Consider the following 27,043-nt stretch of genomic DNA (forward strand, 5'->3'; position numbering starts at 1 on the left):
ACGTTGAGAAGAATATTGTCGCCCATGACTCGTCAGTCATCAGCAGCCAGGATTTCAATTCACTTTTAAACGTAGAAGCATTGCGTACTAACCTTAGGGCTTCTGGCAAGCCGTTGTAAAGATATAGCACAGCAACAGCAAATGCGAATTCGTAAGCCTGAGAGCGATGATTAGATATGACCAATCTATTAGAGTCTGCCTGATTCCTCAGCGACTTGTACACAGCCAACAATTCAGTTGGGTAGAAAGGTGCACGTTCGATAAGAGCCATACGTACGATTATTAAGACTGCACGTGCTCTGGCCATGCTAACAGAGAGCCAACCTAGACTTATTCTGGCTTGCGTGATAGGTTAGTCCCAGGGCAAACCCAGAATATACCTGACTCCTTTATTTACCAACATCTGAAGTTTAAGGTCGAGACCATAGCCAATGTTATGATAATCAGCAGCACAGTAATTGACATGAGGTAGCAAAAGAGCATTTACCAAAGTTTTACGCATGCTGACATCAGCGTAGTTGCGTAGCCCATACAGTTGGTAAAGAATGGAGTTAACTTTGGCCGAGATATGCTTCGCATGATCTTCAAAGATTAACTTGGAGTCCATGTAGACACCAAGGTTTCTTTCGTAATCTGGTCGGATTTATTCACTTACTGTTAAACGCAAATAACTAAAGAACTTACAAAAATTTCGGAAACTTAATGAAAAATAATTTGTAGGACATGAAATGATCTACAAAAATGACCGTGTAACATTTTAAAATAAGTCTGATAGTTTCTCCGACAAAGTCTATTAATACTAAAATTTACTATGAATCTAACTTTGACCTTGATTAACTTATGAAAAATTAAATTGATCGAAAAATAAGAAGACACCTTTTTTTGGAGCGATCAATTTTCAACAAAAATACTGATTGACTTTTCTTATATAGGTACTGATTATCTGGCGAGTGATAAAATTCCGAACTTTAAAAAAAATTTTCCCATGTTATTTAAATTAGAAATTGAAAATCGCAATGAGGAAGTCCCTGGTTAAAAAATAGAATTAAAAAGGATTAAGCCATGTAACGTGGCCATTTAAGAGAGGATTGGCAGTATTAAAAAAGATTAAAAATATTGAAAAATTAATTCTTTTTAATCCTTTTTAATTCTCTTTTTTAATCAGGGGTTGTTAGAACTAATATTAAGAGCTCAAACTTTGACAGTATATTTTTTGTCATCTTAAACAATATTTTCCATATAATTTTGTAAAAAAAAAGAGTCGATTTTTTTTTAATCAGTGAAATATATACGCATATAGTTATACAATTTCAAAAAAAAATCATAAAAAAGTATTTTTAAATCTTAAATATAGGTAAACTTGAGCTCACATATACTAACTAGAAACAATAGTTCCTTTCATTCAAATTCAGTTAAATTGAAATCGTGTAGAAGTTTAATCTAATATTTACATTTAAAGTAAACTTATGACCTCGACTTTACTACTGATTAAAGATATGTTGCTCTCGAAGCTGTAACCTTTAACTTTTATCAGTTTTATCACCCTCTATTTTTTACATCACGACTGTTGAAACAATCAACATAAAGCTAATTAAAAGCCTTATTGGTGTATACAGCAGTGTATTTTATTATAAAGTAAGGCAAAAAAGTATATTGAATAGTGCCGAAATTCTATCAATTTGAGTATCAAAATGTCTACACAAGATACTATTCAAAGACGTCATTCGAACTTTCATATGGAATCTGTGTCGAGAATTACCAATTTACCAATTGTTGAGACTGGCATAAAAATAGCTAGCAATGTTTACAATAAAATGAAGGTAATAATCATGAAAATTGTTTGATAATATACTTTGAAAATTGTTAATTCTTATAACCTTAATTTTTTTCTAATATAAACTTAGTTTGTGACTTTCAATGGTATTAATTGTTTACTAATATTAACAGCGTTCTAATTCATTAATCAATTGGAGTCTTGGTACAGCAGAACATTCTCTTGAATTTGCTACTGAATCAGTTAAACCAGCAATATTGATGTTTAATGGACCTATTTCTTCAATCGATCATTTCTTTTGTCAGGGTATCGACATCATGGAAGAACGAGTTCCATATATTTATTTGCCTCCACAACTTGTAAGTATTCTAATTTTTATAATAACATGTATCAATATTGTTTGTATATATTTTGTGGGAATCATGCAAAAGGTGAAGTTAACTAACAACTTTTTGCATAATAGCACGACAATCTTCCCGTGATGGAGAAGCTTAGTCAGCCATTTTGCTTTACATTTCAGCCAATTTGTATTGTATTTTAATATATACATAATTAAGGCTGGGCTGCACCTAATGAAATCTCGAATTTAAGAATTCTAATTATTTATTCAATAATTATCATAACAGCAATTTTCTTAGCTTCCAACTAAAAGTAAAAGATGAACTTCTTCGGAAGATTTTCATCATCCGAGTCTCATAAATATTCTAAAAGTAATTAGAATTCTTCAATTCAAGATTTCGTTAGGTACGGCCGAGCCTTAAGAGCATAAATTCGAAAACAAGATACCTAACACGAACTACTGAAGATGTTTCACTTACTTCATACAAACACTAAGAAAAAAAAAATCGATTAGTATCAGCTGCTAGCCACCTAATATTTTTACAATAATTTCAAGTTTTATTGTATCCAAATTATTCGTATCATCAAAATTTTGAGTTGTTTAATATATAGTAATTTAAATTGTTGATCCAAATTCTTTTTATTTTAAAATAACTTCCAGATAATTACACTCAGTGTGATCCCGGTCTATTAATCAAAAGACTAGGGCCGAAAATAAAAATAATAATCAATTGTCCTAATCACGGTGCAAGCCCCCTGGACATAACAGAAAAATCAATGCATTTTAAAAAAAGGCCATTCGGAATCCGAAATGAAAGTAGATTTCTTACGATAATTGTTCCACTTTTAATAAGTGTATATATATAATTTAATAATCACCCATCAAAAATTTTCAAAGATATAAACAATGGCATTATCACCATAACACATGAGTCAATTATGTGACTTTGAACCCTTATCAAAAGTAGAACAATTCTCGTAAAACACAAAATAAAAAATCGGTCTGTCAGTTGGCCCTGCGGGCCAGCCCCAAAACTTCCCGCTGTTTTCGAGCTCAAGAACCTCGAAAACATTATTGTGAATACATTTTCGAGCTCTTCGAGCTCGAAAATACGTTTGTATGCTGTTGTTTTCGAAAAAAAACGTTTTTTACCATTTTTTCTCCAACGATATCTCTCAAACGAATAAACCGATTGAGACGGTTGAGGTGGCACTCGACGCGTTTTATCAAGGTATAAAGCTGATCAAATTTTGAAATTGATTTATGGAGTCAATTTTGAGATATTTCAAAAAGACTAAAAAAAACAAATTTTTTTAATTCTTTCGACAACGGTTTCTCTTGAACGAATGAAGCGATTTTGATGGTTGAGGTGGCATTCAACGCGGCTTATAAAGCTCTAGAGCCCAGTCCATTTTGGAATCAATCCATCGAGCAGATTAAAAGTTATCCAAAAAAAACATTTTTGAAAAAACTTTATTTTTGGAATATCTCTGAACAAGCCCTACCGATCAAGCTCAATTTTCTCTCGGCTTCAAGATATTGACAATCCGTGTCGAATGACACCTTAAAGTTCAAAATCGGTTTATCCGTTCAAAAGATACAGGTATTTACATACGTACATGCATACATACATACACTCGGACATCATCTTGAAATTAGTCAGAATAGCTTCCTAGGACCTCAAAACGTCGACATCTGATGGAAATTCGATTTTCGTAAATCGGACCGAAACCAATAACTTCCCGAATTTTTGAAAATTTACAATTTTCTTAGCGGGAAGTTAAAGAAGGAAAATGTAGCTTTTTCTATCGGCTATCAAGTTCTTTTTACATAATAAGGATATATATACCCGTTAAAAAGTTATTTACGGAAAAAACCAAAAAAGTAGGATTTTTCGTTATTTTTGGAATTTCAAATGTCCACCATTTCTAAACTAGTTGACCGATTTAGCTCATCTTCGAACTTAACCGAGATAATCGTTCATAGAATAAGTGTGCCAAGTTTCATTAAGATCCGTTAAAAATTGTGGCCACTATCGTCGCAACATGGCGCGTTATATATACATACATATATAAACTTTTGAACCAATGGTATTTTTGGAACGTACTCGATGAATTAATATAGATTATGGCAAAATTCTTTGAAAATTCCACCATGAGGACAAATGCAAAAGATAGATTCCTATGAAATCTACTAAAAAATGATGGTTTCTATTTTAATTTAATGTGAATTGTAACAGGGTAAAATAGATTCCAATGACTAGTTATTAAGATCTAAATTTGCATTTGTCCACGGTCGATAACGGGTCCTAATTATAACCCGGTTTATGAAATTGAGTGATTCGACATGTCACCGGGTGTCGCTAATCAGTGAGACCCGAACATCCATCCCTCTTTTTGGCTAATTAATTTAGTATGGATGAGTTTTCCGGAGGTGAATCGAAGAGTTATAAGGGAGTGGAGTGCCAAAAAAATAAAGAGAGTGAGTCGGACGACCGAAGGCGATGGATGCCTAAGTGAAGTGAACGACTAGTGATTAGACGCAATTAAATACAAGAATTGATTTATCTACACCATTCTATACGAGGCAAAATGAGGACCTTAATAATCTGGAGCGAGAACAAACCGGACAATCGAGAACTAGAAGAGCAGATTTACCTGTAAGGAAAACTGGACGACAGTTGGAGGAATAGCCGGACATCAGCTACAAGTCTCATCGGGTTCCTACTGTAAAATTAATCAAGGTAACATTATAATTAATTGAGGCTGGAATTTATATTCCAATGGCAGAATTAATTATAATTAATTTAATTAATATCTTTCCGTTGGTTCTCGCGTTTATGAATTGGAAGTTGTAGGCTGTTGGCCATTACAACTTCGCGTCTTGTCTTTTCAAAAGTTGTCGCACCGCTCTTATTCGCCATTGTGTCTATAACTCAGAATTATTTTGTTCGAGGCCTTTGGCTGGGATAAAATAATTTTCCCGCGTAAATAATTAATTAAATAAATTATTCGATAACATCAATAAATTAATTGTGGCCGGAATTTCTTTCAGTGGCTGAATTAATTCATAATAATTTTAATTTACTCGAATCCGTCAGTAAAATTCAGGACCCGAGGAACGCCAACTCAATGGCCGAATTTCTAGTCAATTCATAACGTAATTCTAGTCGTAATTTAATTATGAATTAATTTTAAGTTAATTAATTAAAATATCTAAATAAAATGAAGTCATAAAAAGGACGCTAGAATTGTGATAAATTGTTATTGAGTAAAATGAAAACAAACGGATTATTTTATTGTGAAGTAAATTAATGTATAAAAATAGTGGCAAATTAACTAGTGGGAAAATTATTTGTGAAAATTATAAGAAAATTTAATTAATTAATACTTAATTTAAACAACAAATTAATTAATTAATAGGTGTAAAATCAGTGAGTTAGTTGGAAATTAAGGGAGTGATAAATTGTGATCGGAATGAATCAATGTGGAAATTTTATATTTGAAATTTGGTTTTAAGACTTAGAGTCATAATATAATATTGGGTGAAAAGATTGTGATGATATTAAACGTACAAAAAGGAAAATAGAGTCTTAAATAGAGTCAAATTAATTAAAAGAAACTGTGTCTGTGATTTAAGTCCGGTGGACAAAAATTTAAGTTAGGCTTAAGATATGTCCGGTGGACACTAGAATTAAAAAAATGCGGGTTAACGTCCTGTGGACGGTTTTTTAAATTAGTAATTAAGGAAAATAAGGTTTAACGTCCGGTGGACGGTTTTTTAGAGAGAGTGTGTGTGAGTGTGTTACGTCCGGAAGACGCTTAATAATACATGTGTGTGTGGGAGTGTGGAAAACGTCCGGGAGACGTAGAAAAAAATAGTTTGTTATAAGTTTAGTTTGTCTTAAGGTTATTAATTGTTATAAAAGGATAAATAAACATAAGCAAGGTGCTTATAGTAATTAAAATTTAAAACAAAGTTTTAAATAAATTCATTTCAGCCTGTTCATCATTCCTCTCCTCTCTCACAAAACTATAATTTTACAACGACCCTGAGCATATAATAAAATTACATTAACATCCGGTTCTGGAAGGCCGAGTACATCTTCCAGTGGCACCCTAATATTCGTCTATAATACTTAGGTGCGACCAGACTTGGCAAGCTAATCACTCTGTCATAGAATATAGCTATAATGTTGAAAAAAACTCATTTCCACACCTAAATGATCGTTCCCTCATAATTAATTTTTTTCATTATCATATTATTTTGAATTAAATTGAGAAAAGTTGGGGACCACATACTCAGTTGAGGTAAGACACTTCTGTACAGAATATTGTATACAAAAATTTGTCAATTACTGCGAGTTATACTTCTTCTATTTCGAAAAGTCATTTTTTACAATTTCGTGAGAACTAGTCATACCTCAATCCTGATTGATGTAAATAATAGCCTTTATTTAAAGTAACAGTGTTTCAAATATTTATAAAAAATTTCACTCAAATCGGATAAGTGGTTGGTTAGTTATAAAAGTACACTAATGCAAAAAATTAAAGGAGCAGAAAAATTTTATAAATTTTTCAGTGATTTTTGGAAGGCTGTAACTTGGTGAAAAATAATCATATCGAAATATTAAAAAAAGGATTTTACAGCTTGAAATCTCTAGTTTTGGTGCATTTTTTTCAAAATTTTTTAAAAGCTCTGGTTATTGCGCAAACATAAGAAATACAATGGGTCATATAAATAATATTCAACGAATAGTTATCCCTGGCGGATCTAACATTACGGTAGGTCTACGGTAGGTTTACCGTAACTTACGGTAGTTCTAGCGTAACTTACGGTATAGCTACCGTAACCTACGGTGGTGTAACGGTAGCTCCACCGTAAAATTACGGTAGAAATACCGTAAGTTACGGTAGAAATACCGTAAGTTACGGTAGAACTACCGTAAGTTACAGTAAACCTACCGTAAGTTACGGTAAAAGTACCGTAAGTTACGGTAAAAGTGCCGTAAGTTACCGTAGAAGTACCGTGAGTTACGGTAGAAGTACCATGAGTTACGGTAGAAGTACCGTTAAACTACCGTTAGTTACGGTAGAGCTACCGTAACACTACCGTCAGTCACCGTACAACTACCGTAAGTTACGGTTCTTCATTGTGGTGATCATCATTAGGTGTCACGGTGACCCTCCACTCGAGTGCACATTTCCTTTAAAATATTCATATGCAGTTATAAATCGAAGTACAGTTATTAGGCAAATGTAATACCGTTAATTTATAATAATTAATTTCCATATACCACACTTGTCGATTTTGGCAAGCCAAGATATCATGATAAGTCATCTCATGTAAAAATATTGCTGCATCACCGACCTGAGAAAGTTTTTGTACCTGATACATTAATAACAATTAATTAATCACTCGGTGCATCGATGAAAAAAAGTTTTTATAGAAATTGAGTAATTTTTTATGCTATTCTTCAGTTACGTTGATTATAATATATTTATATATATATATATATATATTAGACTGTGTCAAAATAAGTTTTTTTTTTTTTTTCGATTGGACCGATCTTTTAAGTTTCTTCAACATAAAAAAAAAATTCTCCTAAAGTTTGAGCTCAATATCTCAAAAATTGAGCTGGCGCGAAGGGGGGTCTCCTTTCCCATTTAATTAACATGGTAAATTTTTTTTTTTCTTATTTTTAAAATAACGACATGAAGAAAATTTTTTTTCCAATTTTGCTTTTAACTATCTTATAGGAAATTTAATTCTCTACAAAATTGTCCATGTCCATTTTTTTTCTAAACTCAACAGAAACGAAGTTACAGAGGGCCGAAGAGGAGGAAAATAATAAAAATCGAATATTACAGTCAATAAAGTTGCTTATCTTTATTATTTATTCACCTAGCGGATAAAAATGGTACTATTTATAGGATAGCATCTTTTTATTGTGTTAACTTCTCGTACAACTAACCTCCTACTGTTTTGTTCACTCTTTCTTCTCGATTAAGACAATATATATTTATTACAGATGAAGTTAACTAAAAGTCCTTATAAATTAAAGTGAATATATAAGTTTTTTGGATAAAATACGTTAATAATAATGAATAAAAACGAAATTATTTATTTAGTGGGTATGTGTAGTAGTCAAATAAGTGGTCGTAAATTGCCATCAAACCGACAGGTGATGAGCTTATTTTTTTATAAATATTATTTTTTGAAAAAAAGTATTCGTGAAAGTTCAATTGATGTTAGCAATGATGTGATAAATATTTGGAGTCCCACTGGCATAATATTAATTCAGTCTCGATTGATAATTAAGAAAATAGAAAAGTTATACCCTTCGTGCAATAAACAATATTATATTATAAATCCAACTAGTCAACAGTGAACATAAAAATGTATAAATATACTAATTGTAATTAATTTCTGTTTTACTCTACATTTCGTTTTGTTATTAATTCGAAATAATGTTGAATTCAAAAATTTTCGGTGAATAACGAAGAATATTGAGTTAATTAATTGATAAGTTAAAATAAGAAATTTTTTTCTGTTATTAATTGATTAATTATTTTTTTCCTCCTCTTCGGCCCTCTGTAACTTCGTTCCTGTTGAGTTTAGAAAAAAAATGGACATCGACAATTTTGTAGAGAATTGAATTTCCTATAAGATAGTCAAAAGCAAAATTGGAAAAAAAATTTTCTTCGTGTCGTTATTTTAAAAATAAAAAAAAAAAAAATTTTACCATGTTATTTAAATGGGAAAGGAGACCCCCCTTTGCGCCAGCTCAATTTTTGAGATATTGAGCTCAAACTTTAGGAGAATTTTTTTTTTATATTGAAGAAACTTAAAAGATCGGTCCAATCGAAAAAAAAAAAAAAACTTATTTTGACACAGTCTAATATATATATATATATATATATATATATATATATAATTATGATTATAAAATATATATAATTTGTAGCAAATGATCTATTTATCTTCAAAATTGGCTTCCGTGAATGAAAAAAATTTATTGAAAATATTTAATATCATCGGCACTGTTATTAATAATAAGTTTTTAAAATTTATAAACATTAACGTAATCTTAAAGTTAATTACTTTGTAAGAAAATGTTTTTGGAAAATCACCCAATTGCTGTACCAGTTCATAAATTAGTACAGAATAACCTTTGAGTCACTTTTAGTTCTCTAACCTATTATTTTGGGAATTGATTCTTACTTAGGATTTTATTACTCGAATCGAAAATTTACATGGCGCCATCTGCCAAACAAAGACAAAATGAATCGATAGAAATGGTGTGGAAATAAGGCCCTTACATTTACGCAGCGTGGATTTATCAGAACTTCTCAAGTATGAACAAACATGTCCTACACGGAAAAAAGCGCAGCTCAAAATTAGCTAATAATTATAGTCGTCAAATAAAAATTACTTTCCTAAGAGAAATTTACAATCCCAAACCAAAAATTACTATTATCAATGGAAAATTACATTTTTTTGTTGATTCTTACAATCAGTATTGTAAATTTTACGATTTGTAAAAGTTATAATACAGATTAGCAAAAATTGAATAAAGAATGGTAATAATCCATAATTATTTTACAACGATCGTTCTGGAAATAACAATATTCAAAAATCTCTTTGATAATATTACAATTCTTCGTTAAAAACATTTGTAAGTGTATAAATTGAATATTACAATTCATTAAAAATAAATTACTATAAAACTTATATTTCTTTTTATCTATTCCATAAAATTCAGTAGATAAAATAAAAAATATTAGTATAGAGTAGATAGTGATTTTCATTTGGAAACAACAGAAAAGTCACTCATGACTCAAGTTATGTTTACATGAATTTCGCAAAAATTATTCATTTATATCCCGATTATTACAATTTGTAAGATTATTAATTTTATTTTATAACATTTTAAAACTATTACTGAAAACATTGTAAAAAGAACTCAGGTATTCTAATAGTATATTGTACAACTAGTGCGGTAAGTTGTCGATTGCCCACGAGAGCGAAGTTGAGCGCACGAACGAAGTGAGTGCGCTCATTCGCTCGAGTGGGTAATCGACAACACCGCACGAATTGAACACAGTTTTTTTTATCATTAATGCAATATAAGTACTATCTTAGTGCTCGCTGTTTTATTCTCCAAGTAGCTTTTTGCTGATTCAACTGTTGCCGCGACATTTTTGTGGGTTAAACGATAATCTGCATGCGACAAGAAGTAAATTTGAGTGCGACAAGTTTACTTGTCGCACTCAAATTTACTTGTCGCACGCAGATAATCGTTTAACGCACACAAATGTCGTGGAAACAGTTGAATGGGCAAACAGCTATTTGGCGAACAAAAGAGCGTGCGCCAAGATAGCACTTATATTGCATGAATGATAAAAAAATTATAATATCAAATAAATTTTGTTAAAGTATTGCAGTTTTTAAAACATCGATAACGTGAATTGCTACTTAGCGGGTAAAAATTACTATTTGCCATTGTGACTTTTAATGCGTAAGATATAATATAGAGGTCATTGTATTTTATTTATATTTGGCATATACTTTGAGATATTGGAAGGGTACCTGTAGCCGAGTGGTTAGCATGCTTGCACTTAAACTGGAATATTCGGAAGGCGTAGGTTCGAATCCCACAGTGGTAAAAAAAAAAAAAGATGGTGGATTTTAAATTGGTATTGAGATATATACATAAATATATATACAGATAAATTCCGACTGTATGTATATATATATATATATATGTTGGAAAAAAAATTTATTATTACACACAAGGAGACAATTTTTACTATCTGGATTAGTAAAAATTCAATAGCAGTCTCAGTGAAAGTTTTATTCTAAGATAGATTTTTTACTAAATCAAATGGTAAATTTTATTGAATGCTTTAGTTTTGTACTCTAAAACTGAAAGTAATTTTACTTATAATTTAGTAATTCATAGGATTAAGCGATTATAATTTTTGCTCATTCAAAAGGAAAATTTCCACATTATTGGACCGTTTCAAGTTTGCCTCGGCGAAATAGTAATTTTTATTTGAAAATTAACAAATATTACCAGATTTTTTTCTCCGTGTATAATTAATCACGTAAATTATTTACCGTGCACCACCGTACTAGGCAGTGTACGATAGCTAGTAGGATGTATTGTAATCAACAGTAAAGATATTACTCATAATCGTGAAGAACCAGAACTTTTTTTTGATGATCGCAAAAATAGGTACCGTATTTTTATCATAGTTCTACCGTTAATTTACCCTATCTTGCAGACATGAAATGGCAGGATTGAGGGAGAATTGCGGTAATATTATGGCAGAAGTACGGTAAATTACGACAGGATTACGGTAAATTACGGTAGGATTACGGTAAATTACGACAGGATTACGGTAAATTACGCTAGGGTTACGGTAAATTACGGTAGGTCTACGGAAGGATTACGGTGAATTACGGTAGAACTACGGTAAGATACGGTATGTTACGGTATATTACCCTCGTACCGTAATCTACGGTAACTTACCGTAATTCTACCGTAATATCGGGTCCGCCAGGGTAGCGATGAGAAAACAATGTACAGACAGTTCCACAGATTTATACACTAGTGTCGATGTAATAGTATAGAAGGGTTGATTGATATTATTTTTTTTTTAATTTGCTGATATTCATATGTTAAATAATATATTCTTTCAATTGAATAATTTTTGGAAATAAGAAGAAAAACAAATTATTTTGATTTTGTGGCATTTTGTAGAATATCTACATTATATGGAGTATTAAGCAATGATTTCCATTTTAGTTTTTAATAAAAGTAGCTATATATCATTGTCTTTTTCATTCGTTCTTTTAAAATTGGTTATTATTCTTATTTATTATTTTTGCATTATTTGATTATAGCTCTACACGAATACACGAGAATTCATGAATAATAAGTTCGTGAGGCCAGTACTTAAGCGAGCCGGAAGTGTAAAGCAAATAGGTAGTCAAGCTGCGAGCGTAGCTGCTGATACCCTGGACGGTGCATTAACTGTTGTTGACAAATACGTTGACCATTATTTACCAGCTGTTGCCGCAGATAATGCAGTTGAAAGTAAGATTTATCAGTAATCTGTATCATAAACATAGGAAATTTTCTTTTATTTAATTGATAAATTCTCTATGATTTCATAATATTAACTCTTATTTTTATCATTTTGTTTGTCACTACTAAGAAGCTGAGGGAGACCCTAAATTAAATGTAAAGACAAGTAAAACAGCACGTACAATTCAACATGGTGCTAGGTTTTCTCGCAAATTAAAAAAAAGACTCACTCGGCGAACATTAGCTGAAGCACAAGCTCTCAAAAATCAAGGCATTGAGTGCGTACATATCCTCATGAATATATTTAAATTGGTATGATAAGATTTTAATTTTTTAATACCATTGTACATTCACGTTTTTTTAATTTAGTGACAACCTGATAAAAGTCTTTAAAGTGCTGATCTTGATGAAAATAATCTCAGAAGTTTTTGTTTTCGATTTTTTTTTTGTTTGAATGCCGTTCACAATATGAACAAATAAGAGTTGTAAAAGGAACTACTCCAAAAAAAAATTTTTTTTTTTTTATATTAGGAAATAAGCATTTTGTAGATAATGACGTTTTTTTGTAGTCACGTAAAAACCAGCGTAGATAAAGACATTATTTCCAAAGATAAATAATAATACTACAATTTTTGTTGGTAATCGTTAATTTCTGATAGATATATTTTGAAATATTAAATTTTTAATTTTATTCCTAAGTCTGAAATGATTAAACATTGAAACCAAAAAATAAACAGAGCTCTAAATTGCATACAACTTCTAAAAAAACTCTATGAAAAATAATTTAAAATACTCTTTAAAAATCAATTAGTGAAATTCACTGCAAATCAGTGAATGGTTACTTCTTCTACTTCTACACCTATAAGTATACCACTAATTCGAGCAGTAGTATACGTATAACTGGTTCCAAGTGCATATTCACCAATTCGTAGTTAATTTCACTAATACATTTTTAGAGATTTAAAAATATTCTCAATATTCGAAATTCGATTTTTTAGTTCCAAGACCGCGCTTTTCACTAAAAGTTATGTATTTTCAATCTAATGTAAATTGTCACTAGTTTTGTAAGGCCAAGTACAGCTCGTGATTTTTCCGTTAATGGACCGGTTTAAAATTGTCCATCAATTATTTTTTAAATTGAATGGTGATTCTCATGTCGAAAAATTTACCAAAAATTACTTGTCAAATGGTCAAACATAGAAGATAAATTCTTTGCTTATCAAAGTAATTGAATAAATGAAATGATTATTTTAAGTAATGAATCTTTCAGAACGTACCTGTAATGTTATATATTTTGACTTTCTTCAATAAGGATTTAAATTTCAATATCAATTTGTTTTAGAAGTCCAATTTTAGCGCAGACTTAGGTCAGAGTTTGGGAAAAATTCTTGCAAATATTGTTGACTGACTAAAAGAAAAAAAAACATTACGTCAAGGACTTGTGACTCAATCGAAGTAAAAACTAACGGTCACTTTACTACACTAGTCGTGTGCGTGCGCGCGCGCGTGTGTGTGTTTGTACTCTTTGAACTCAAAAAAAGTTATGTCTCACCTTGAACTACAAGAATTAAAAATAAGTATTAAGATGTATACAAGTATTTGAAAATGATTAAAAATAATATCATTCTAAAGCAGCTGAATAGGATATACTATATAATATAAATATAATTACGATGAAAATATAATATAAAAACAAAGTCGATTGTTAAAATTCACTTGTTCCAATGGCTTCGCATGAAATATTATTATTAACGTTAATTAAATATTTTCTAATTTTAATTTGATTTAAATTATTTTCCAAATATTAGGAAAGACATCACTTACCTACATTTTTTCGCTGACCCGGGAAAAAATGATCAGACCTGATCAGACATGAACAGGCATGAGTCTTCAGGCCTGATCAGACATGAAAAATGGTCATGCCTGGTCAGGCCTGATCAGGCATGTTCAGGTCTGATCAGGTATGTTCATGTCTGTTCATGCCCATCCGGGTAAAAAAATTATATATAAAAAATGGCCCTATATAATTATATATAATTATGTATAACTATATTCAATTATACATGCATATAATTATTGCTATAAAAATAAAAAAAATAAAAAATTCGGGCGCGTGCAGGATTTGAACCGTGGACCTTGCGCTCGAGAGTGTAACTCGCTACCCACTGACCTAAGAGATTTAGTTGAAAAGTAGGTTTCGTATGAACTTCAAGTAATAAAAATCTTATACGTGATAGATTCTTGGTCAACAAAATTTTAGATCTATGAGCAGACATGAACAGCCATGAACAGACATGAACATATATGACCAGGCATGAACAGGCATGGACAGGTATGATCAGGCCTGAGCGTATTTAACGCTCCAGACATGAACAGGCATGAACAGTCATGACCAGGCATGGACAGATATGATCAGGCATGAGCGTATTTAACGCCTCAGACATGACCAGGCATGAACAGGCATGATCAGACCTGACTGTATTTAACGCTTCAGACATGAACAGGTATGATCAGGCCTGATCATGTCTAATTTCAGGCCTGATCATACATGAACAGGCATGGTCAGGTCTGATCATGCATGATCATGCGTTAATCTCATGCATGATCATGCCTGAGTATTTGCCAACCATGAGCATGCGTGATCATGCTCGGTCAGGCATAATTATGCTCTCTCATGCATGATCACGCATGCTCATGGCTGGCAAATATTCAGGCATGATCATGCTTGAGCAAGCATAATCATGTTTGACCAAGCATGATCAGTCCTGATCAAGCACAATCCCTAGAATTATTTAAAAAAAAAAAATAATGATAATTCAATTTTAAATTAACTTATTTTGTTAGTATTGATGGATAGTTAATGTTTACTGGCTGATAAGTGTTATTGGAATTTAACCAGTGTCGGGTCCCGAATCCACGACCGTGTTATAAAGCACTTTCGCTGTCCACTAGGCTGACCTGTCTCGTTTAGTTTACGACGATTCTTAACATCTTTCAAAAACTCCGGTTGTAAAAAATCAAATATCATCTGAATTCAATCTTGATTTGGTTATTATATATTTTTTTAATAATGAAAGAAAATAATTCTAGTTATAAATTACAAGAAAATGTTACAATTAAACTAATCTTAATTCTTCATTGAAAAAAAAAAAAAGGCCATTCGGCAGCCGAAATGGAAGGTAGATTTCCCAATTAATCTATATAAAAAGTTTCATACATACATATCTTGTGATTCATGTTCGTGTATAGTCATGATATGAAATTAGGCTCGTCTTCTAAGAGTGAGGATAAAAAAAAAGACAACGACTATTTTCGATAGAGAACTTCAGACAGTTGATTTGACAAAACATTATATAGGTAATGTACCAACTAACTTTCACGTAAACAAAGTATAGAAAATTTAATTGGTATGAGATCATAATTGTAATCGCTATTACGATGGCAAGACCAGTTATAATTATAGGACGTACAGGTACGTTTGAAACATCATTAGTGATAAAAGAAATACTTTTGAAATATAAAATAGCTGTGAAATTTACAGGTTATTTTATTCACAATATAATACAACTAACGAAATTGGATTATAATGAGAAATGCTTAAGTTATGCGGAATGAAAACCATATTTCCAACATTTTTTGATTTCATTAAAAATTTCAAGGCTATCAAATTATTGGAAGAAATTTTCAAAACATAAAGCTTAGGGACAGTAATTAAAGATTATCAGACAAGCTTTCAGATACTTTTTACGGAAATTGTCTATGAATATCAGTTTTAAAGTTATATAAACTTTAGCAGTGATTAAAAACTGATTTTTACGAAAAATCATGAAAATTTCAAACAGCCATAATTTCAAAACTATTCAAACGATTCAGCCCATCTTTGAACTTGATCAAGGTAACCGCTTATAGAATAAGTGTAAAAAATTTCATTAAGATCCGATAAGATTTGTGGGCGCTATCGTAATGACAAGACCAGTAATAATCATAGGAATTAGAGGTACATTCGATACATCATAAATAATAAAAGAAATACTTTTAAAATATAAAATAGCAGCGAAATTTACAGGTTACTTTGTGCACAATAAAATACAACTGACGAAACTGGATTATAATGGGACAAGTATAAATTATGTGGAATGAAAACCATATTTTCAACAATTTTTGATTCCATTAAAATTTTCAAGGCTATCAAATTATTGGAAGAAATGGTCAAAATAAAAAGTTTAGGGTCATAAATTAAAGCTTATTAGTCAAGCTTTAAAATACATTTTACAGAAATTATCTATGAGTTGTAGTTTTAAAGTTATATGGACTTTAAAAGTGATTAAAAACTGATTTTTACGAAAAATCGTTAAAATTTCAAACAGCCATAACTTCTAAACTAATCGAACGATTTAGCCCATCTTCGAACTTAACCGTGATAATCGCCCATACAATAAGTGTGAAAAATTTCATTAAGATCGGATAAGAATTCTCGGCGCAATCGTGTTCTCAAAACTTGGTTCTATTACATATATATATATATATATATATATATATATATATATATATATACATATATATACATATATAAATTTTTCAACGAATGGTATTTTCGAACTCTACTCAACTAATTATGATAGGTTGTGACAAAATTCCTTGAAAAATCGACCATGAGGACAAATACGATACCTAGATTTTTTAAAAAATCTACCTAAAAAATCTGCAATTGTATTGACTACACGCAAAGAATTTTTTGATAAAAATTACTTTGTAATTTCGAGTAATCCTGGGCCGTTGCAAAAAATTGGTATTTTTTGTTTTTTTAGTGGATTTAAAAGAAAAAAATAAAAAAAAAAAAAAAACCATTTAAATATAGTGGAAACCTAAACATGCAAACATGCAAATAACCTATGTTATTTCCTATGCAAGCTTCCGTATCCTTACTGCATGTTAGAAGCTCGGCCTTTAGTGGCGGTGCTTTCAGCCAAGAAACTTTCTTGGTGCAAGAAAGCAAATTCCGCAAAATTTCTCACAAAATGCTGGTTTTTACGTTATTAATAAAAAATGTCATCTTTGAAAATGCGAACTATATGAAAACAGTCAAGCTTCATCAATTTTCCGGCTGTTTTTAGATAATTATCTATTTTGAAATAATTATTTCCTGAAGCTCATAATTTTTATTTATTATCCAAAATGTTTGTTTATTCTTTTGATAATAAAATGATTAATAAGAAACAAATAAATGACAGATTGTGACAGATCCAAAAATGGCGTATCAAAAATCAAAAGAACTGTGGGCAGTATTGAGTTTAGCAGAGCCAGAGAACCAAGAACGTCCTCATACAATTGATCAACTTCTCGTTTTATTAACACGTGAATCAGCACGTAGAATTGTGCATTTGATTAATGCTACTACTGCATTTGCTACAAGGACTCCTCGGCGCATCAAAATTATTATGATGACAGTTTCACATCAATTGTTATCCATTGCAGAAGCCACTTTGAAAGTAATATGATTTACTATTGTTATCGGAAGAAGCTGGGCAAAACCCCCATCCAAAAGTTCCCGTAGAATTCACTCAAATGGGTCAAAAACTGCATAGAAACCAATATAAGTGCATTGGTTTCTATGCGGCCTTTGACCCATCTGACTAAATTCTTTAAGCTTGAGGATGAGGAAGGAGAAGCTTCAGAATAATATAATTTTCCATAAAACCTGCTTTGCAATTTAACCTTTCAATGCTTGATTAGCCAGTCTAAATAAGTTAATGTCAGGCTTATGTCACTCAAAGGCGATAAAAACGGCTTAGAAACTCATACAGTCTATGAGATTCTATACGGTTTTTGTCGCATTTGAGTGAATTCTATGGGAATTTTTGGATAGGGAAAGCAGCTGTTTTCATCCCTAGGCAATCAACCCAGTACTCAGTAAAAAAATGACATAAAATTGATGTCACACGTAGATCACATATATATAATACAATATTACACCTTTAAAGGCGTCAATAGACATAAAATAGCCCTGATTAAACAAAAGTATTTGAAAGGATTAAAAAAATTTATATCCTTATGAATGCTATCGAATCCTGAAAATATGATTCAGAAGGACTTAACATGATTCAAATTTTTTAATTCTGTTAAATACAATTTAATCCTGAAAACATGATTTAACAGGATTTGAAATGATTTAAACTGTCAAATACTTTTAAATACTTTTTAATCCTAAAAATATGATTCAGGATTAAACAGTATTCGATAGCATTAAAAATTTTAAATACTGGTTGAATCCTTTTAAATCCTAAAAAGATAACGAAATATAAAAATTATTTCAGGATTAAAAAGTATTCGGTAGCATAATAAATTTTAAATACTGGTGAAATTCTTTTATATCCTAAAAAGATAACGAAATAAAAATATTATTTCAGGATTAAAAAGTATTCGGTAGCATTGGAAATTTTAAATGCTAGTTGAATCCTTTTATATCCTAAAAAGATATTAAAATAAAAACTTTATTTCAGGATTAAAAAGTATTCGATAGCATTAGAAATTTTAAATGCTAGTTGAATCCTTTTAAATGCTAAAAAGATAACGAAATAAAAACATTCGCGTGCTTAAAGGTAAAAGGGCTTATAACAATTTATGCGTCCTTTTACCTTTGCAAAGGTAAAAGGGCGCATATATTTTTTTTTTATTGCCAATCGAGTAGTAGACACATTCTACGCTTAAAATTGAAAAAAAAAAAAAAATTGAAAGATAAAAGGGCGTGTCTTTAATTATACGCCCTTTTACTTTTAAGAATTCGAAATTTTGGTGATCTAAAGGTGAAAGAGCGTATCACTTTTTTTTCGACCAGCGCACAAAAGAACATATTCGCAGTTTAAAAATTCGTAGTTCTGCAGAACCAAAAGGGCGTATAAAAAAAATTTTTTGATGCAATCAATGTAAAAATGTTGAAAACATTAAAATCTATGGAAAAAACGAAAAAAAAAAATTTTTTTGTTATACGCCTTTTTGGTTTTAAGAAAAAATTTTAAGTCATAAGGGCGTATCTTGTTTTTTCGATTTAGTATCAGTTATAGATCAGAGTAAGAAAAAAAAATGCCACTCGACAATTTAATTTATAAGAATAAATATTTATTCAAGTGAAAAAAAGAATGAAAAATGAAGAAAAAATAAATTCATCCGGGTATTGGTCCTATGCCATCGCCATCGTCAGGATCATCTGTACCTAAGATTATAAAAAAAAAAATTTTTTAATTTTTTTTTAGAACATAACTTGGTAATAATAGAAAAATTTATAAACTATTATCATTGCTGAAAATTGGACTTTGATAATACCGATGAAAAAAAAAAAAACAAACAGAAAATAGAAAATAGAACCTTGATTGAAAAATGAAAAAATGCACCTTTGAAAAATTAAAAAATCTAAAAGTACTTTTTTTAATTTGGTTAAATCAAATTTCACTGCACTCATAGAATTTATCATTTTTTAAATGCATTTTTTTTATTCTCGAATTATACATATTTTTTACATTAATTGTTGAATCAAAAAAATTATAACAAACTTAAGATTCGATCAAAATTAAATAAAGAAATTTGGTTTTTTACTTAAATAAATATTTGTTCAGATGAATTAAGTTATGGAGTGATAATTTTTATTACCCTTGCAATTTTTGTTCTTACTCTGATCTATAAATGATAACAACCGAAAAAACAGGATACGCCCTTATGACTTTAAAAATTTTTTTTCTTAAAACCAAAAGGGCGTATAACAAAAAAAATTTTTTTTTTTGTTTTTTCCATAGATTTCAATCGTTTGAACATTTTTCATTGATTGGAGCAAAAAAATTTTTTTTTATACGCCATTTTGTTTCTAGTAACGCGTTATGTAACATTTGGTATAAAAAATACAATTTTTTTTATGCGCCCTTTTACCTTTAAGTAGTACTTTTCTTAAAGGTAAAAGGGCGTATGTCTTGAGATACGCCATTTCAGCTTTAGGATACCAACTTTTTTTTTTTCACAGATTTTTATGTTTCAGACAATTTAAAACCGAATGGCAAAAAAAATTTTTTTATACGCCCTTTCACCACAAATCCCTATTAACCCTTAGCTATAAGCCCTTTTACCTTTAAGCACGCGCATTATTTCAGGATTGAAAAGTATTCGGTAGCATTAGAAATTTTTAATGCTAGTTGAATCCTTTTATATCCTAAAAAGATAACGAAATAAAAACATTATTTCAGGATTAAAAAGTATTCGAAAGCATTAGAAATTTCAAATACTGGTTAAATTTATTTAAATCCTAAAAAGATAACGAAATATAAAAATTATTTCAGGATTAAAAAGTATTCGGTAGCATAAAAAATTTTAAATACTGGTGAAATTCTTCTATATCCTGAAAAGGTTATGAAATAAAAATATTATTTTAGGATTAAAAAGTATTCGGTAGCATTAGAAATTTCACATGCTAGTTGAATCCTTTTATATCCTAAATAGATATTCAAATAAAAACTTTATTTCAGGATTAAAAAGTATTCGATAGCATTAAAAATTTTAAATACTGGTTGAATCCTTTTAAATCCTAAAAAGATAACGAAATAAAAACTTTACATCAGGATTAAAAAGTATTCGATAGCATTAGAAATTTCAAATGCTAGTTGAATCCTTTTATATCCTAAATAGATATTCAAATAAAAACTTTATTTCAGGATTAAAAAGTATTCGATAGCATTAAAAATTTTAAATACTGGTTGAATCCTTTTAAATCCTCAAAAGATAACGAAATATAAAAATTATTTCAGGATTAAAAAGTATTCGGTAGCATAAAAAATTTTAAATACTGGTGAAATTCTTTTATATCCTAAAAAGATAACAAAATAAAAATATTATTTCAGGATTAAAAAGTATTCGGTAGCATTGGAAATTTTAAATGCTAGTTGAATCCTTTTATATCCTAAAAAGATAACGAAATAAAAATATTATTTCAGGATTAAAAAGTATTTAATAGCATTAGAAATTTTAAATGCTAGTTGAATCCTTTTATATCCTAAAAAGATAACGAAATAAAAATATTATTTCAGGATTAAAAAGTATTCGGTAGCATTAGAAATTTTAAATGCTAGTTGAATCCTTTCAAATCCTTCTACTCCTTTCGATTATTTTAGTATTAAAAAGTATTTAATATGATTAATCGTGAATTTTAAAAAAGGATTTACAGTATTTAGAAGGATTTGAAAGTATTAAAATTTTAATCCTTTTTAATCCTGTCAAATACATTTTTTTAATCAGGGAGACTCTTTGATTTGATTGATATCATTGTGACATTAAATTAACATAAAAATTTATTGTCGAATGATATCATGAAATGACTTACTTGTTAAGTTTATCATATGTAATATTTATATCATATCGTGACCTAAAATGATAGCTATTATTTTACGTACAGTTGACATAATAATTTCATCATATAATTACATAAGTTCTAAGGCGTTTTCTTACTTAAAATTGACATAACACGTCTATTATATAAGTGCATAAGTTCTAAATCTTTTCGTTAGGTAAATTTGACATACCAAAATATCATACGGATATACAAACTGCAGATCACTCTTGATGTACAGCTGTCATAACAATTAAATCCTAATTACCTAGTGAACACACGATCTTAAACTGACCTCCTGAATCGTTAAATACATTCAGGCCTGATCATGTCTGATCATGCCTGTTCATGTCTGACTAAGCCTGAACAGACATTATCCTATCTGAAGCATTAAATACGTTCAAGCCTAATCATGCATGGTCGTGTCTGCTTATGCCTGATGTCAGATATGATCATGTCTGTTCATGCATGATCATGTCTGAAGCGCTAAATACTTTATTTATAATTTTATTCACCTGGATGGGCATGAACAGACATGAACATTCCTCATCATACGTAAACAGACCTGACCAGGTCTTTTTAACGCCCTTGCGGCATTAAAAACATTCTGGATACACTCTGGAAATATTCTGGTAACACGGTGCAACCATACGGACTTCAGAGTATTTCCAGAATGGTTTTGTGCCCTTTTCTGAGAGTGAACCCAGAGTATTTCCAGAGCGGATACGGAGTAAATCCAAAGTGTTTCCAGAAAGTATCCAGAGTGGATACATACTGACACGGTTATGCATTCACATTGAACACAAATTAATACCAAAGTGTTTCCAGAATGTTTCCAGAGTGGGATCAGAGTCAATACATACTCAAACCAGAGGGTATTCAGAGTAAATGAATACTGAAAGAAAAAAAAAATTTACCGAAATATATTATTTTAAGAATATTCAAGAGCATTTATTGAATACAAAAATCAATTTTTCTTTGTCATTACCTGAAACGTATTTTATTTTTCTGGATTGTAAAAACAATTTTTTCAAGAAAACAAAAATATTTGACATTATTGTCACAATGTAATATAGCATCTACTATATGGCCATCCAAACAGGCACTTGTCACTCTGTCAAATAACAGAGAAGTACCCGTGCCAGAATTATCTTTAAATATAGAATATAAAAACTCTGAAACACCTATCTAACCAGGAACAGGACAATCATAAGTTGGGCGCGATCTAGCGGCGAACATTGAACTACTTCCACTGCTGCTTAGCACCAGTGACTTTCTCCTCCTTCACATATATCTTCTCCCAGCATATTTTTCTCTTAAGTCTTTCACATTAAAACCCGAGTCAAAGCAAAAATTTTTTTTTGGGATAAAAATACTTAATGAAAATAACAATTTTTAAAAAAACAATTGTTTCTTAAAAAATGTTTTTTATTGCTAAAAAGTGAATTTGCTAATTAATAATTTTTTTGTATTTATTAAAAAGTATTATAAAAATTACTGTTATTCATAATTCCTTAAGCAATTGAGTTAGAGCTTCGGTTACCCAGTAAACACATTGACGTAAATTTGACGTCAGAGTGACGTTACGCTATGTCATCATTTACGTAAGATATAAGTCACGAATGAGTCAGGTGTGACTCATTATTTCCCACTTTTTTACGTAAGATTATGATGTAAAACTAATGACGTATGCATGATGTAAATGTGATGTCTGTGTGACCTTCTATGACGTCAATATGACATATGGGTGATGTCAAAATTATCAATTCGGAAAAAATATTTTGAAAAAGAAAAAAGTAAAATGAAATACCGAATTTTTGATTTGATTATAACCGCGCGAACGCATTGTGAATTCTGAAACAAGATTAGATAACGTTAAATGATGAAAAAATCCTGGGCGTCTGCTGGGTTCGAACACGGCTCCTCTTGGCTGGTAGTCCTGAACGTTGCTCACTGGTCCACATCACGAGAGTTCAAATCTCGTGCTTAATTGATGTATTTAGAGTGAAATGCCGGAAAAGACAGAGTTAATAAGTTTTCGTGATGGATTTTTACAAAATTTAAAAAACTCCATGAATTTATATGAAATTTTATAGAAGCAATATTTGTCGACCTCGATGATAATTGTATAAAATTTCATTAAGTTTCATCAAATTTTTTAATTTTTTGTTGTGATGTGAAATTTCAAAAATCTTAAATAAAATTTTGCGAAACATTAAATAATTTCACAAAATCGTATGAAATTCAATCGATTGAAAAATTGTGATACTAAACTTTAAAATCATAATAGCAAAAGAGTTCAAACTGTCGTTACATTTTCTTTGTCATCCTAAATGATATTTTCGATATATCATTTAAAAAAATAAAGTTAATTTTTTTATGCTCACGCTAATGTTTTAATCTAAAACGTCTGAATGATCTATTATCGAGTTTATCGATTACTTTGACCCCAAAAATGTTCGACGTTTAGTTGTTATTTTTACACATTTACACATGTTTGAAAATTCATTCTACGATTGTTTTATTTCAATGAATAGATGATAAAAAACTATGACTCGGACATTACATCAGCATTGCGTAAAATACTGACTTGTCACTGATGTAAAGATATTATTTAAGAGTGACATCCACATTACGTATAACCGTGACTTTGCTACTGACATAAATGTATGATTTTAAAATTACGTCATTATGATATCCGGATAATGACTTTATTATTACATAACAATGTGATGTAGATTCTATGTCAAACGTACGTAATACATAAGTCATAACTGTGACATAGTACAAGAGTCATGCTTACATCAATATGATGTCACAAGCTTTACATCATATGAAAGTCATGTAGAACGTCAGATTGACATCAAATTTACATCAGATGTCGTGACATTGCTATGACCTACGTATGACGTCAAAATAAGGTCATGTGTTCACTGGGTCTTGTTCATTTCATCCTCATCGGCATTTTAATTGTTTGTTCCGAATTTCAGACTTCTCAAATATGGTCTAAGCATTTAAATAACTGACAACTTTCATTTGTATATAAATAAAATTTTTCTTCATTGCCATTAGTCTTTCAAGCATACGCTGACAGCTTCTTATAACATTAACTTTCAACTAATACGTTCTGACTGGCCTCAACCATTGAAATTTCAGGTTTCAAGCAGATGTTATAATGATTGACGTAAGATGAAACATAAATACAGACACAGTAAATATTGGTCCTCACCTCTGGCTTAGGCAAACACCTACCCTTTCCGACTTTCATGTTGTTTTACCTTTTATCACACAATATCCTGTTTTATCTTGAATTTAACTTTTTATTTTTCCATTTTCGCTGACATTCAGGGGAAGTGAGACAAATTTCCAGTTGCTATCAACAAAATTTTATTTTTATTTGTTGGGACGCATAAGATACTCTAAAGATGAAAAAACGATACGATGGGCTATTTTCGTGTTTTAAACAAAAATTGAAAGTATAGTAATTGAAGTAAAATTTTAACTGAGAGATCTTATTTGCAATACAATATTAGATTAAAAGCACAAAAGAAAAAAAAGTTTATAAAAAGAAGTTCTGGAAATCTTCAACTGTTTTAAAACTTCTTATAAGAATAATCAGATATCCTATTTTGTCTGGCTTTTTCTGAAACATTAATGCCATTTTTCAAAATCAAATTATTTAATTAAATAAGTTTCAGGTGGCTTCTAAAACTAATAAATGTGGTACACCAGAGTCACAAATTTCAACTCTTGAATCAACTATAAAAAATCTTAATAGCACTATAAATATTTTATTGGTAAGTGGAGTTATTTACTCGCAATAAATTATTCAATACACGGAAAGAAATTTTCTTTAAAAATTACCGTTAAATTCATTGTAATCGTGGGACATAATGCGGCGCTTTTATTTTATAACAGGGTATATCTTAATCTTGCCAAGTTTGGCCCCTTTATTAATTGATCTTAATAAGGGCGCCACTGGAAGCTAAGACTCGGCCTTCCAGAACCAGAGATGTTAATTTTATAAATCAGGGTCGTTGAAATATATAAAAGTGAGGAGATTGAGGGATTAAATTAATTTTGACACACAATTTAAATCAATATAATTACCGAATTTTATTTACCAATAACACTTTGCCCACCGGGTTTTTATTCCTTATAATTATTCATACAAAACATTTTATAAATTAAATGAAAGAAATATCGTTATAGATGTGAATAAATATAATAAACATACTCACTCCGCTCAGTGAAAAAAACTCTCTATTTACTATGTACGCAATGTTTTAAAAATTTATAGTTAATAATAACGAAAATATATTAACTAGAATTTACACTCGAAAAATTTCTGATGTTCATAATAAACTCGTAAACAACAGATTTTACTCATTTCTTAATTAATGAAAGTATTTTAACTTAAAATATGATAAATTAATGTTGTAAACATTCATAAATTAGCAGCTTTAAAAAAGAAAAAGTAATTAATTGACTTCAATTATTTTAAATGAAATTTATAGGAAAGAGCTGCTGTTTTTCTTGCTGGACGACCTAAATCAAAAAAATTATCACCATCTCAATTACTTGGGCAAAATCATAATAACCACACAAGTGCATCCATATTACGTCCTTTGAACGGCATCGATTGATATTTCAACTATAAAAATATTTATCTTAACTATTCTTTTAATTAATATCACTACCACCTTCTGTTAAAATAATAAATTATATAGATCATGTAATGACAACATATATAAAAATAAAGAATTATTTGTTCAAATTAAATAATAACAAAAATATGAATTATGAGTGAAGATATTTATTGAAGGACGTATGGCACGTCTACACACTTAATTATTAATTTATGAAGGATCAGTATTTATTATTCAATTTAAGCAGATAACTACCCGCATCACATCATAAACGATGACACATTAAGATATTTCATAAGTATTAGAGTGATCCAAAAAATAACAAATTTTTTTTTTTTTCCCGGAAACAGGTTCAAAAGTTTCATTTAGATCAAAAAAGACGCCTGTGAAAATTAGAGCTCTTAATATTAACATTGTCCGCATTGCACTTTTCTATTTTCCATAACAATAACATGGAAAAAACTTTTTTTACGTCTTCTGATTTTTATGAGTAGCTAACGATGCGTCATAGGAATAATCGGTAGGCATATTTTTGTAGGGAATTAAATGCTCTACAAAAAAAGTTTCTTATCATTTTTTGATAAATCTATTTGTTCAAAAGTTATTTGAGGTTGAAGTCGATTTCATATTAAATTTTGAGATCTTTTTACTTTTCCGGCGAAACCATCAAACCTATTACAAAATATCATGAGATCTTTTTTGTAGACAATTTTATTCCCTAGAAGTTATTTCAAATAAAGTTTTTTCGAATTCCGCATTGTTTTTTAGTTATTTTCATTTCAATGTCAAGCTCTTATAATCGATCAGGATACTATTTTTT

At 30.0% G+C, this 27,043-nt stretch overlaps 1 protein-coding gene across 3 annotated transcripts; it reads left to right on the forward strand.

Moving 5' to 3' along the window:
- The first annotated feature begins 1,561 nt into the window (after nt 1-1,561).
- Nucleotides 1,562-26,368, forward strand: LOC130665355 (lipid storage droplets surface-binding protein 1). Of its 3 annotated transcripts, none has more exons than XM_057465688.1 (7): nt 1,562-1,820; nt 1,948-2,133; nt 12,027-12,219; nt 12,344-12,522; nt 17,442-17,699; nt 25,267-25,371; nt 26,092-26,368. In XM_057465688.1, exons 1-7 carry the CDS (start codon nt 1,692-1,694, stop codon nt 26,218-26,220), a joined length of 1,179 nt encoding a protein of 392 aa, XP_057321671.1. In that variant the 5' UTR covers nt 1,562-1,691; the 3' UTR covers nt 26,221-26,368. The 3 variants fall into 3 exon arrangements, with proteins under 3 accessions (XP_057321671.1, XP_057321670.1, XP_057321672.1); XM_057465687.1 differs by having other exon boundaries at nt 1,563-1,820; nt 12,341-12,522; XM_057465689.1 differs by having other exon boundaries at nt 1,563-1,820; nt 12,341-12,522; nt 25,273-25,371.
- The last annotated feature ends 675 nt before the right edge of the window (nt 26,369-27,043 follow it).

Source organism: Microplitis mediator, chromosome 3, assembly GCF_029852145.1.
Source record: "Microplitis mediator isolate UGA2020A chromosome 3, iyMicMedi2.1, whole genome shotgun sequence".
In the NCBI taxonomy this organism is placed as follows: Eukaryota; Metazoa; Arthropoda; class Insecta; order Hymenoptera; family Braconidae; genus Microplitis; species Microplitis mediator.